This window comes from Ptychodera flava, assembly GCF_041260155.1.
Source record: "Ptychodera flava strain L36383 chromosome 23 unlocalized genomic scaffold, AS_Pfla_20210202 Scaffold_23__1_contigs__length_28996876_pilon, whole genome shotgun sequence".
Lineage (NCBI taxonomy): Eukaryota > Metazoa > Hemichordata > Enteropneusta > Ptychoderidae > Ptychodera > Ptychodera flava.
The window spans coordinates 23,189,718-23,203,159 of record NW_027248277.1 but is presented as its reverse complement, the minus strand read 5'-3'; the positions used below and the strand labels follow the sequence as shown (position 1 = coordinate 23,203,159).

General features: G+C 39.5%; 1 protein-coding gene across 2 annotated transcripts in view; it reads right to left on the bottom strand.

Annotated features, from left to right (window-relative positions):
- The window catches only part of LOC139123633 (transient-receptor-potential-like protein), a 62,066-nt gene extending 51,072 nt beyond the window's left edge, over positions 1–10,994 (bottom strand). For both annotated transcript variants that reach the window (XM_070689803.1, XM_070689805.1), the window contains exons 1-2: positions 10,782–10,994; positions 3,624–3,766 (exon numbers count right to left, since the gene is read on the bottom strand). In XM_070689803.1, coding sequence (XP_070545904.1) covers positions 3,624–3,766; positions 10,782–10,905 — 267 coding nt within the window. In that variant the 5' untranslated portion in view covers positions 10,906–10,994. The remainder of the gene's footprint in view (positions 1–3,623; positions 3,767–10,781) is intronic.
- Between the last annotated feature and the right edge of the window lie 2,448 nt (positions 10,995–13,442).

Genomic DNA, 13,442 nt, shown 5'->3' with positions numbered 1-13,442 from the left:
CTATGTAGTTGCTGTGCAACAATTCTTTCAAGAACTTTTGAAAGAAATGTAATATTTGACACCGGTCTATAGCTCTTCAACATGTTTTTGTCTAGGTCCGGTTTTTTCAGGAGTGGCCGAATAATGGCGGATTTGAAGTGAGTTGGGACAATGCCTGTCCGGAGCGAGCAATTAAAAAAGTCAACTAAGAAAGGTGTGAGAGTGTTGACAGATTTCTTGATAATGTCCGATGTAAGACATCAAGGCACAAGACTTCGAGGAGGATCGTTTTATGACTGTCTGTACCTGATCGGCTGTAACCGGATGGAAGTCAGTGAATACATGGGGTGGTAGGATATCATGGGAGTCGACCTGTTGAACTAAAAGTCCGTTTCGGAGCTTCGCTACCTTGGATTCAAAGTAGGTGAGAAATTCGGATGGCAAGTCCGTGAGAGGTATGTTGTTTGGCAATGCATTGGTGTTACTTGCATTCGCGTTTGAAAGTTCGCCAACTATGCTAAATAGTTTCCTAGAGTCCGCCCCTTGGATACGACGTCGATGGTACCTGGATTTCACGTCATCACAGCGACGAAAGTATTCAGATCGCCCGGAGATGAAAATTTGTCGATCTATCTCAAGCTGTGTATTTCGCCATTTCATTTCTAGACGCCGTAGATTTTTCCTGTGTAGTAGGAGTTCCTCGGTGTACCAAGGTGCACGGACTTTATTGATTATAACTTTGGTAGTAACAGGAACAACATCATCTAACACGTCCGTAGCAGTCGCGTGGAAAAAATTTGATAATATTTCAGGATTGGAGTCGCACGGGCAATCAGAGAATTTGGCTGCAGCTTGACTATGAAAATCATTGATATTCATCTTCCGATAGTTCCGGCGAGAAGTAGTGACTTTGGAGTTCGGTGGACGCTGTACTTTCATGCTGAAATGGACAAGGCTGTGATCGGAGATGAGAGAATTGTCGATTCTGATAGAATGTAAAAACTGGTCAGCTGATCTTGTGATAAGTAAGTCGAGAGTGTGTCCTTTGATGTTGTTGAACCATGCACATGCTGCTGCAATCCCATCGACTGAAGTAGATTGAAGAGTTTGACAGTGTCTGGTGAAGTGATGTCCTCAAAGTGAAAGTTAAAGTCGCCGGTGATAACAAGATGACCTGGTAGAGTTACGGCGCTTTCAAGAAGAGTTGAAAATTCGGAGATAAATTGATTTATAGTTGCGGTATTCTTCGATGATTTTGGTGGACGATAGATAGTAATAATGTTCAGGAATTGACTGGATGAACGGAGAGTTATGATTAATGATTCAAATGACTGGTATGCGCAGGACTGCTTTTCAACAACTTGAAGATTAGATCTTGTTACGACAGCCACACCACCACCTTTCCGTTAAGCCCTAGGTTGCTGGTTGACGTTGTAACCGCTGATCGAAGAATGAAACTCCGCCAAGATTGGATCGGACTGACTTTTGATCCAGTTTCTGTGATTAATTAGAATGTCAAGATGTTCCTCGACCAAGGTTGTCGCCACGGCAGCAATTTTCCCGTTCATCGAGCGCGTGTTCCATAGTGCTGCACTCAGCTGTAATTTCTTGAAACAAGTAGAGATCCTTGGGATTTTCACCAGAACGGAGCTCCTTTCATTTTGGTCGGCGGAACAGGTGTTATAACTGTTTGAATAACGCATTGTTTATTTGCACCAACCTGTTTAGAGATCGGAATCTGCCGTAGTGCCCGTGTCCGAATATGTTCACAAGGCCTCTTTCGATTCCAATGGTCAGTAACAATAGTTGGAATTCGGAACTTGGGTTTTGGGTGTTTCCATCCAGCTTTTCGCCCACGTGGCCTAAGCGGTTGCCAGCGATTGGTCATAGACCGCCAAGAAGAACTCAAGGTGCGACGAACACAGGAAAACGAAGATTGTACTGCCATGTTGCCAGCGTTGAGCCAAGACCACACAAAAAGTCAATGATAAAATACAGCTCCAAGGATAGGTAAAAACACTATTATATTATATCATGCTACCATGCGCCATTCTGATTGGACGAGAGCTCATTCCAGCGATGCTAAAATACTGTTTTAGCATTGATAGCAGTGGTAAAACGGGCCCCTAAACCAGCATTTTCGAAAATTTCCCACTCGCTGCATTTGAACGTACCCATCTAAACCATAGACCCTCGCGAAAAACCGAAAGTCCGCTTTGTTTCAAAGAAAGAATACCGAATTTTGATACACAGATAAAGTGTGGGTCTGTAACTCACCTCTTGGTTAAAATAAGTTGGGATCGATGATAAAAATACATCTATGAAGCAGCACATTTGAGTGTGATGTAGACGAATTATTGCATTGAGGCGACAGCGCAACGTGCACTTTTCTTGATATTGCGGGAATCAAGACGCGATATATCCTACCGCTCTTTAAAATGAAGTTAGTATTCGTTCACACACTAATAAATTGACATTTCCTCACAGTAACGGTATGTCAGATATTCTTTACAAAAGTTTGGGCTGCAACAGACCAGGGTGTCCTAACGATGTAGACCAAGAAGTTCAAAATAACAATGGAAGACTTCTGGCGACTGCGACAAAATTTGACATCAAATGCTACGAACAATATCAGCGTCCAGCTCTCGCTGCATCGGGCAACACACACTGTACAACTGTTCATCACAATTGCAGTCATCGTACGTCTGGATTATTTCAAAACTGCATGTTTTCTGGTACGTCCGAATTATCCATCAAAAATACATCCTGTAACTTCACTGTACCACCTCTGAATGTCGCGACGGTCGACGTACGGTATACCGTATACGCGTAAGCGGTACAGAATGAGACAAATCTATTTTTAGTATGCCAAAAAAACCAGGACTATTGTTCATATGTAAATTTACGAAAAAATTGTTACTTTTTCTTTTGATTTGAACTCTTGACCTGTTTTCTGTGTCTGCAGCAGGTATTTATATCATAGTCTTCGCGTTGCATGCGAATAAAATGCAATGTTGATGAACGTATGCGTATTTATCGTACGATACTGTGTGCGTGTACGTAATCCCAACCTAAAAATGCTCGGTCTCGGGCGCAGAATTTCCGACGATCGATCTCTCACACGTCCATTTTCTGCATTTGGGGCTTAAAGTGACGAAAATACTCAAATAAGACAACAAAGACACACAAGTTGATATAATATAATAGCAATAACCCCCTTCGCAGTCGGGTATACACTCGATTTTGGTACAATTCGCTCCATATAGCACTCGCCTATCGGCTCGTGCTATATGTCGCGCATTGTACCAAAATCTCGTGTATACCCTCCTGCGGCGGGGTTATTGCTTAAGTAAAATCGACGGTAGATGCACTGAGTCTTTAAAAAGTCACAGGATAAAAACGCACGGTAAAAAACGCCGGACTGTTCGGTAAACCATAAAACTTGAAGAGCGCACTAAAAAGGCAGCCGATCAACAGCGTCACCATACAGAGTAGAATAACTTGCAAACATGAAATTAAGTACAATGAAGAGTTCACCAGCTGACAAACCTAAAGCTCTTTCAATGAAATAAACAATATTAGTCAGTTTAATCGAGCGAGACGTGGATATTGTTCATTTGACAGATAGTAAAACCATTATATACCTTGATCCATGCAACGACTCCAGGTAAATCACCAGTTTCGATTAAGTCAATCAACGCCGTCTCGTTCTCTTGTAATTCTTTTTTCTCAAGCCAGTCTCTGACTCTGGGACGAAGTTGCAAAAAGTCTGCAATGTTTTCATGATCTGAAAAAAAAAGTTTATTGTGATCGATTAAAACATACTATGTTTCGGTGCCGGGTTCACTATCGGAACACAAGGTTGAGACCCAAATGTAACCTGAATTGTGGATTCCCTATCGGAGAGGGTGAGTAAGATATTTGACAATGGTGTTATGCAAACACTGGACAAAATGCTTGATATGCGCGTAGCATATTTACGTATATTAACGTATATGGAACACAATACTAATTGCATACGCAGTGTATATCTTTATGCAGATCTTTTCACACTAAGTGTACACTGTAGTTTTCCATTTTATTAGCATACGTACTGTATACTTACTGTATTTGACACGTACAGAATCAGTATATGTGTGTATATTGTTGTATATCAAGCATTTTGCCCGGTGAAAGCGAGTTGCACTTTTCATTTATTCTGTCCGTAATGCACTGTGGGTCCCTAAAATATTGCCTATTTTTGTGAAGAACTTTGGGACAGAACTATCAAACTTGACGATTTTGACTTTGTTTTTCATTTTGATTCCCTCGTTTTCATAATATCAGATGGGGCTCAGTCCTTGTGGTTGTGGGAGGTCGAAGACTTTTATTTTCATCTGAAGATGAACAGTCAACCCTTACATAGTCAGTAACAGTAATGGTTCATAATGAGAAAGAATGGAATGGATATAATTGTTACATTACAGGTTCCAATACGAAATGCGAAAAAATAAATTCAAACACCCAGTTTTCTTGGGTCACCCACTGATGTGCACAGTTAATCGCCCACACTTTGTCAGACCCAGGCAAATACAGTTTGCCTGTTTAATTAGTCAAAAAGTTTGACATAAATGGTAATTTTGCACACATATTTTGCATTTACCATAATACCAACCCACTGTGTTCTATAGGGGCTTGTTATGCCATTATTGTCGTTGCTATAGCAAGTGCTCTGCCAAACGTCCAGTATTGCAAGCCCGGGCTCAAATTAAGTTTTCCCATGGTAGTCAGCTTTGGCTACCCTTCTAAGAGCTTTTTAGCTCAATGACGATGCCTGGTAGCTCATAAATTTTTTTGAGGGATATTTTCATCACAGCTTTTCCCCGCTCAGATTTAGACGTGGTGGGTATGGCCTATTTGGGCCAAATCGCCCTACCCAACACGTCTATTAAAATTCATGAGTTTACTTTTCTTGTTTACGCACACACTTATCGGTTTGACATCTGGGGAATGGCTGTTTCATCAGGTTGACAACCCCCACATGTGGACAGTAAATTAAGATTACTATTTGCATGAAGCGAGATCCATGCTCTTTGTAAGACTGTTGCGACTTTGAACAAAGCAAGGCAAATCTGTTGCTTTCACCAATTCCCCTACAATTACAACACTAAAGTTCATCAAACAGGGAAAATTATGCAGATCTAGCAAAGCCGTTTGTAATGACATTCGAAACAGTGAGCATGCAATGACCAAGATATACCACAGTGCTTGCCGTATAGCATTGAGGTACCGTGACCATACCTCCGCTCCTGGCTCCATGACTAACCATGGGGGTAAAAGAGAGCTTTTTACCTCCTTGGGCTGACGTACGCGTGACCTAGAAATAAAGCCAAGGAGGTTACTATCAAAGCAATTTATGTCACCGTATCAACCGATGCATTAGCCCTATGGCCGGTTGGAATCAAGAGTGCTTTGCTATGACTACACCGTATTATAGCCCTGCCACGCAGAGCGGAGTAGCGCATGTGTATAGACGCCTAAGAAGTAGCCAAGGCCCTTCTTTTATTGTACACGTGGTCTTTGGTCCTTGCAAACTTTGCAACCACCTAAGTCTGTGTATGGTGATTTGTGTTCGTCCCCAGTGTTTCCCTCTATTCTGGTGCAGGGTAATATAGTGAACGGAACATGTACACAAAGGTCCACACAGCATCGTACCTATGGTTCATCAAAAAACATGAGAATTTTTTTCTCTATACAGCGAGATTGAATGCATAAAATTAACATCTAGTTAAAGCTTGTAGCAACATTTTAGAGAACACAAACGGACCCTTTAGTATTGACAATCCATGTAGGCACAGACCTTGTCTGTGCTGTAGGGGACATCATAGATTTTTACTCAATGGATCCACCATTTGCATTGGTTGGACACCATGGAATTTAGTTTTCTTTTTCAATTTGATGTCGATTTGTTGCAGTTCTAGCCCCCCCCCCAACATAATTTGAGTCATTTGTTCCGTCATATCAAGATGAAAACATATAACCGAAGTTCGGATTTTTCGATTGCCATACTGTACAATGTATGTTCACTTGTAATGTATGTTACAACAGTTCTGTATCGTTTGCTGTCTTTTAGTGTCTGATCTAATCCGCCCCTATGTTAGAACCCACTGAGAAGGAACTCGGCATGACATCTTAAACGAAATTTCTTGAAAGGTGTCAAAACATTGGGCTGATCTAACATTTGTACTTTAACATCGAGAACAATTGTATTAACGCATGTGTTATAATCCCAAGCAGGCCAGTTTCTGTGTGGGGAAAAGTTGGAATGTTGTATTTATTCACCAATCACCAAACGAAAAAGGCCTATTTTGCGAGATTCTGCCCATGAAGTGAAATTTTAGTCTTTTGACGTGAATACTTGTATAACTTAGCCGAGGGAAACCGTTATAATGGACAACAGTGACACTCAAAACTTTGGTGACCGTTTGTCGACTGATTTCAACCCCAGAGGTTGTATGCAAACTTTGATCGTCGCCATGACAATGATTTCACTCAGTGATTGCATAGAGGCATACATTAGCCGGGCTTTTGGCTTTCTGTTGGGATGAGACATATATTTATACGTAATTAGGATTGATGCATTACGATCAAAATTCAATGAAAGCGCATTTTCATTGGCTATCATTTCCTGTCCCTATCATCCAAGCATATCAGCACTGTAGCCTTTTTAATTTGCCTAAAGAAAGTCATAGTGTGGCCATTTTGTGTCCAGCACGGTTGACTGTGCATTTGCAACTCCTCCAAAACTGACGGATATCACAGGCCAAATACTTTACAGAGGTTTATGTATCAGGCTTTGGTAGTTCCTGTTGACTACCATTTCATGGGTTTTGGTAGCCCAATGAAAAGTTTGTAGCCTGTGAAGTGGAACTACAGCTCTGCAAGGTCAAAACCTTTTTGTCTAAAAACTCGCATTATGTTGTCGTACGAGATGGCATCATAGCCTCTGCGTGCGTATCTCCTTCATTAATGGAAAGCCCCATACAGCTGATGAGTTGGATACGGCTGTAGTATTGTATCTATCTGGAGCTGATGTCCTTTGCTTGTGCTGTTGGCCATATTCATGATCCCCACAAGACCTTACATTCTTGAAGCTAAGATTTCATAATGACCTTTTCCAACGAGAAAATGAAATCATGTGAAAATATAATATTTTCTTAAACATATGTGTAAATGTAGAGAAGAATTCCATGAAATAAGGTATTAGCTATAGAAATAGAAGAGAAATTCAACACAAAGTCACTTTTGACAAATTTCTTCTCAAGTTTTTTGCATAATCACATCACTTTCTTTGTCTACGGACCTCAGCATGTTAAAATACCCAGTTCTCGGCTTGTCAACTTTGACTGTATTTGCGACCTACGTTTCAGTGTTTATCAAACACGATTTGAAGTAATTTGGGATGACTGGATATTCCATGAATGTAGGTTTAATCAGAAAATTTAAACTCAGCTCACTTGTTTTTTTTTTTTAGTTTTTTTTGTGATTTGTAATATTGCGACTTTCAGCAAAAGGGCACCCTACACTGTTGATAAATTTGAACAATTAAAAGAGCCAATTCCTAAAAATTTGTTTCAATCGTGTTTTCGTTAAATTCATGAAACTTGCAATTAAGGTTGTTGTTACAGCGTAAAACGACTTTGTCACATATCTACTCCAACACCTACGCTGACTGTTTTAATTTGGATAATTGTAACTTATGAGTGACTTTTCGATGACCATATGTTTGTTTTTGCATTCATGTTTCACACTCGGTTGCACTTAATTTCCAATACTGCCAGTTCTCCCAGTACAGGTACGCAGTCACTCCTTCGTACTCTCCTTAGACAAGTCTATCGTTCTTGTGATAAAAAAAAAAACTCATATGCAAATTAACGTCGTATGGACAACGTTTAGCCATGTAGTTATGGTTTTATATCATTTTAAAGGTCGTCTTCACTGGAAGTATATCATGTATTGTGATTCGGGTGTTATGATGATGAAGGAATCCAGTTTGATGTAGTGAGAAATAACGTTTGGTTCATAAAGTCTGTCAGAATTTTGAAGGGCGATTTCCAACGGTATGTTTCAAATGCAGTTATAGACAATAACTGCTTACTTCGGTCCACAATCTTTACGCTTGACTTTGCATCGGATACTACTTTCCAGCCCATTGACAGAGGAGATCCGTTTGAGTACATACATGGGCGCTGCTTAGGTGAGCATGGAGATCTCGGCCCCCTTGTAGTAGAATTAGAGTAAATATTAGCAATATTATTCAAACAACATAATCTTTGTCTGTAGGAATTATTATATCCAGTGTATAATAGATGAATTAAATCTTCATTCAGATAAGAGTAATACAACCTATACTCTTTCCTCCCTTTCTGATGAAGATATTTTTTCAAACCATTCATCTGTGCTCAATGAATTTGGCATTCCTTTGAAAGAGAAGGACAAAACACTGCCTATGTTGTATTGGATACCTAAACTGCACAAGAACCCTTACAAACATCGGTTTATTGCAGGATCAAGCAAATGCACTACTGAACATCTGTCACAATTGTTGACTATAATTTTAACAACCATCAAAAATGGTCTTTTTCGATATTGTGACAAAGTGTATGAAACGAGTGGGTTGAATCAAATGTGGATATTAAAAAATTCAAAGGAATTGTTGCTTGATTTAAGAGTCAAGAAAAACAAGTACAGGTCAATCCGAACATTTGACTTTTCCACACTATACACCACAATTCCCCACGATAACTTAAAACAAGGCTGTCATCTCTTGTTAAACAAGCTTTCCTGCATAAAAATGGCAGTAGAAGGTACCAATACATTATCATCAAACATGGGTCAGGTTATTTTAGTAACAACATGGATGCCCAGCACAAATACACAGATGAAGAAATTATTAACATGCTTAATTTCTTAATCGACAACATATTTGTTAAGTTTGGTGGTATGACCTTTCAACAATCTATTGGCATACCAATGGGTACAAATTGTGCACCACTTCTTGCTGACTTATTTCTCTATTCATATGAAGCAGAGTTCCTACAATCTCTCTACAAAGCAGGGTCTAAAAAACTTGCAAGGCGTTTTAACAACACGCACAGATATATTGATGATCTGATTAGTCTAAACAATCCAGACATATCAAATTACTTACATCATATATACCCTGATGAATTGGAAATCAAAGAAACAACTGAGAGTAGGAACTCAGTTTCATATCTTGATCTGTTCCTGCAAGTGGGTACTAATGGGCTAAACACCAAGCTGTATGACAAAAGGGATGATTTTGATTTTAAAATCATAAATTATCCCCACTTATCAAGTAATATTCCATCGGCACCTGCTTATGGTGTGTATGTGTCTCAACTTCTCAGATATTGTAGGGCTTGTAATTCCTACGCGGATTTTCAAATGAGACACAGCTTATTAGTATCAAAACTAGTGAGACAGGGATATACATCCAAAAGACTCGTGAGGACTTTCAAAAAGTTCTACGGTCGATATAATGACATTGTGGCCAAATATGACACCTCGGTCACTCAAATGATTAGCGACAGCATTCCCGGCTTTGACTTATAACAGTGATTCATAAACTGTATCACTTCATACAATATTAGACAATTTTGGGACCAATCCTGACGGGTGTAGCATGCTAGCAGGGTACGCTTACCCATTCCGGACACCTGGTACCACCACTAACTATCAGTGGTTCAGGATGGTCCTACTTAAATTTCTAAATCTCAATGTCCCATGGACCTGGTAATGTATTACCTTGAATGAAAATGATTATTGGACCAGTTTAATGTCATATTGTCGGCTGGCGAGGCATATCAACAACGGACCAGGATTTTATTTAACACGGAATGACATTTCGAAGGGAAGGTATATCCAAGGCACCATCTCCACGCCCATTTTTAAATTTAAAATCTTCGACCTGAGATTGCAATATAGGAATTACGTGTATACTGCCCTGAGAATGGCACTTTGCAGCCATCCAATTTTCCCTCGGACAAATGCCCTATTTCCGTTTTCCCAATTTTCAGTTTACCTAAGATCTCTTTTTCCTATTTTATTTTGGGCGTGGCAGGTGATAGTATCTATCTTTGGCCTGAGAATGCATCAAATTGTGATAGTTACTTGCACGGGCAAGTTATTTTCAATGGATCTTAGTAACGAACATACAAAGAACAATTTTGTCGCCGTCGGAAAGAAAAGTCCGATATAATCAGTTTGACCTGACCTACTAATCTTCTATGCGCTCCTCGTCAATGTCGCAAACTTGCACGTTGTAAAAATTGTGAAAGCCATCAGCCCAAAGATTTTAAATTTAAAAATGGGCCTAAAAGTTACAAATCAAGATTACAACACCATATGAAAAATGAAAATTAGCTCAATTACGATTTTCATTTTTGGAGGTGAAAATTAGTTTATTGGTTGACCGAAATGTGCCACGGATTATTTTGGCCGACAAAATGTTACTTGACTGAGACCACCAAAGTTCTCAGCATTTCTCATTAACCTCCTCGTACTCGCCCTAGAACTGTCATCTAAACACGTCCAGTAAAACTGAGAAGATGCGTATGTATTCTTCACTTCACACGCAATATAAAATCAAGTCGGTGAACATACGCTTAACGACTGGCAGTCCGAGATGAAAATCAATGAGAAGATAAAACCCTTGTCAAAGAACTATTGAGTGCAGACTACATGGGAAAAACTAGCACATAAAACTTGATCAGATAAATTTTGAACGACTGATCACTCACCATAGTAATATGTCTCTCTCTCTTCAGAGTCTGGTGGATTGTTTTTTTCTCCACTAACACCCGAAAGTGATTCCATAACAAACGCGTTTTTACTTTCGCCAGTCGCAAAGTCAGTCGAGTTCATGTTACATATATGGAAAGGCTTCGTTGAATGGCAATGCTGATTCCAAGCAATGCTATATCTCTGACATGTTAATTGTCCAGCTTATTCCTGTTTAAGACAGTATTACAAACACGCATTCGTTGCTAAGTAACTGTCCTCTCATACCTACGTTCTAACAAACTCCATTGTTCACAGCAAATCGTGCTTATCACAGTCAAACGCTTAATATGGCTTTACGTTGTACTTGCAAATTTGCAGTTAGATAATGTCCCTTCCGTCCAGAGGGGAATTCAGTCCTGGTTTGGTTGCAGATGTACCGTAGGCAGTTCAAACTAACAAGTACAAAATCTCTAAGTAGGGGTAACAATTATGGTATATTCAAAATATAAAAAGTCATATTTTAGTTAACATTTTTAAAAACCTAAAACTGTGAATTCAAATGAACAATATTATATTTGCTATAAAACAGTTAAAACTAATCTAATAAAGTAGGCTGAGAGAAGAAAAAACACATTAAACAGAATACAAAGGAAAACAAATGAACCATAAACCAACACTAGTGATAAAACAATTATAAGACACATATAGCATTCTAGAGCACTTGTACTCTATACTTCATAAGGATTTGTTCTGTACGATTGGTATCTTGAAATTATTCACACTATTATCTCTTGTCCAGTTAGAATGACATGCAGGTGTTGGGATATTATTATTGAGTTTGTTCTTAAAAATTTCCCGACAAATTTTCTACAAATAATTTGCTACCTAGTTCCCAATGTGTGGAGTTTCAGTGAAGAAAGTGACCTTTTGTAAGGCAGAAATAAATAAATTATTGTTTTCACAGATTACATGTTGTTTTAAGCAGCGTTTGCACGTAGTGAGCAATATAAGGTTCTTAGTCTGACAGAATGTTGTTTCTGAATTCATAGTTGGTGGCTATTGGCAGTGCTGGAGCAATGAGTAGTGTCCGCTGAAAATTACGTGGGGGGGCACTGAGATATCCATTACGCAGCGTTTCAACAATCATCTTTCGACAACACGCCACAAGCGACACCGATGTAACCTCTCATTTCAATACTGATCACCGTGACATCAATGATATCACAATCTCTGCAATAGTGCAAATCAATCAGCCAGATGACAAACTCTGCAAACAAAAAGAATAACTGTGGATCCAGATTCTAAAAATACTTTCACCCGTTGGCTTATATATCTGCCAAATTTTCGAAAGCAAATTAGTTTCTCACAGCGCCCTCTCTGTCCATTTCCCGACATCATAAATAGCCACTCACCTGCATCTTCGCAAGCCATATTCGAATTTTAACCTTAGGTGATGGACTACGCGGCGAGTACACCAGTCAAAAAATTATAGGTTACAACTTCATCAGTTATCGATTTTCTAAAATCATTCCATGGTTTAAACTTCTTTTCACACGTAAAGGCAAAGTCTGTCGTCTCTGCACAGAAATATCGGGATTTTAACTCTTGTCGTTTTACGTAACGGCAAACCGCGTCTATGTCATCAATTTTGGTGCGTCGGAACATGCTTTGCGTCGATCTTCGATGTTCTTACGTCAAAATGAACAATCAACATGGCGGCCCGTATTTCTCCTGCGATCAAACTTTGTTCGACTTGAATATTTGTGAAAACAGTCGTAACTTTTTTAGAGTCTTGCAAAATCCATCCACTTCACAAATTTTGAGTCGTATTTTAGTTTTGTAGTCATGATTGGGGTTCGTATCCGTATTGGCCCAATGGCCACCTGAACTGCAACAATAGGTAGTCTAGTGCTCACTCACGCCGCAGATTGAGCCTCAAAAAGAGTCGTGCAATGAAATCAATATTTTCATGGACTAAGACAATAATAATCTAAACTACGGAAGCGTAAGAGTATAACATCTGTATATTCAGAAGGAATTAGGTAGATATAATTTTCGGAAGCAACGAACTCAAAGCTGGTTGCATTACCGTGCGTTTCGTAAGCATTGAAACCAGGCTACGGTCGGACGAGCGAGACGTTACACAGCGCACGCGCCGAGATTCTGTGGGTTTATTGTTCTCGAAAAATAACGTAACTTTGTTAAATTCTAGCCCTATGCTATCTTTGAAATCGTGTATAACTTCGCTGAAGTTACGTGCTGTGTGAGGTAATCTGTCATTTGCTCCGTACACAGACGTAAGCGCCGTGTTCCTCACTCACTTGACCGACGACTAGAAATGATTGACAAATCCCCAACGGCGTATTGATATTATTCCAAAAAATGGTTCGAGAAGTTTAAAACGCAGAATTGTTGGGGAAATTTCCTTTTACTTTACTTTATACAGTACGCCAGAATAAGCTCTAGTTTTGACCCGGAAGTTGTGTTGCAAATTCATTAAAATGTAAAGACCAAAAACCCGGATGTGGCAGTATGCTTTCATATTGTCGGGTGAAAACATTGCTGACAATAGAGTCCACGGGCTTTTGACGTTGTGGCCAACGTTTTGTGGGTCTGCAAAAGTATTGACGAAATGTTTTCTGTTTCGCCCACAGGTTGCTAATTTGTTATTCCCTAGT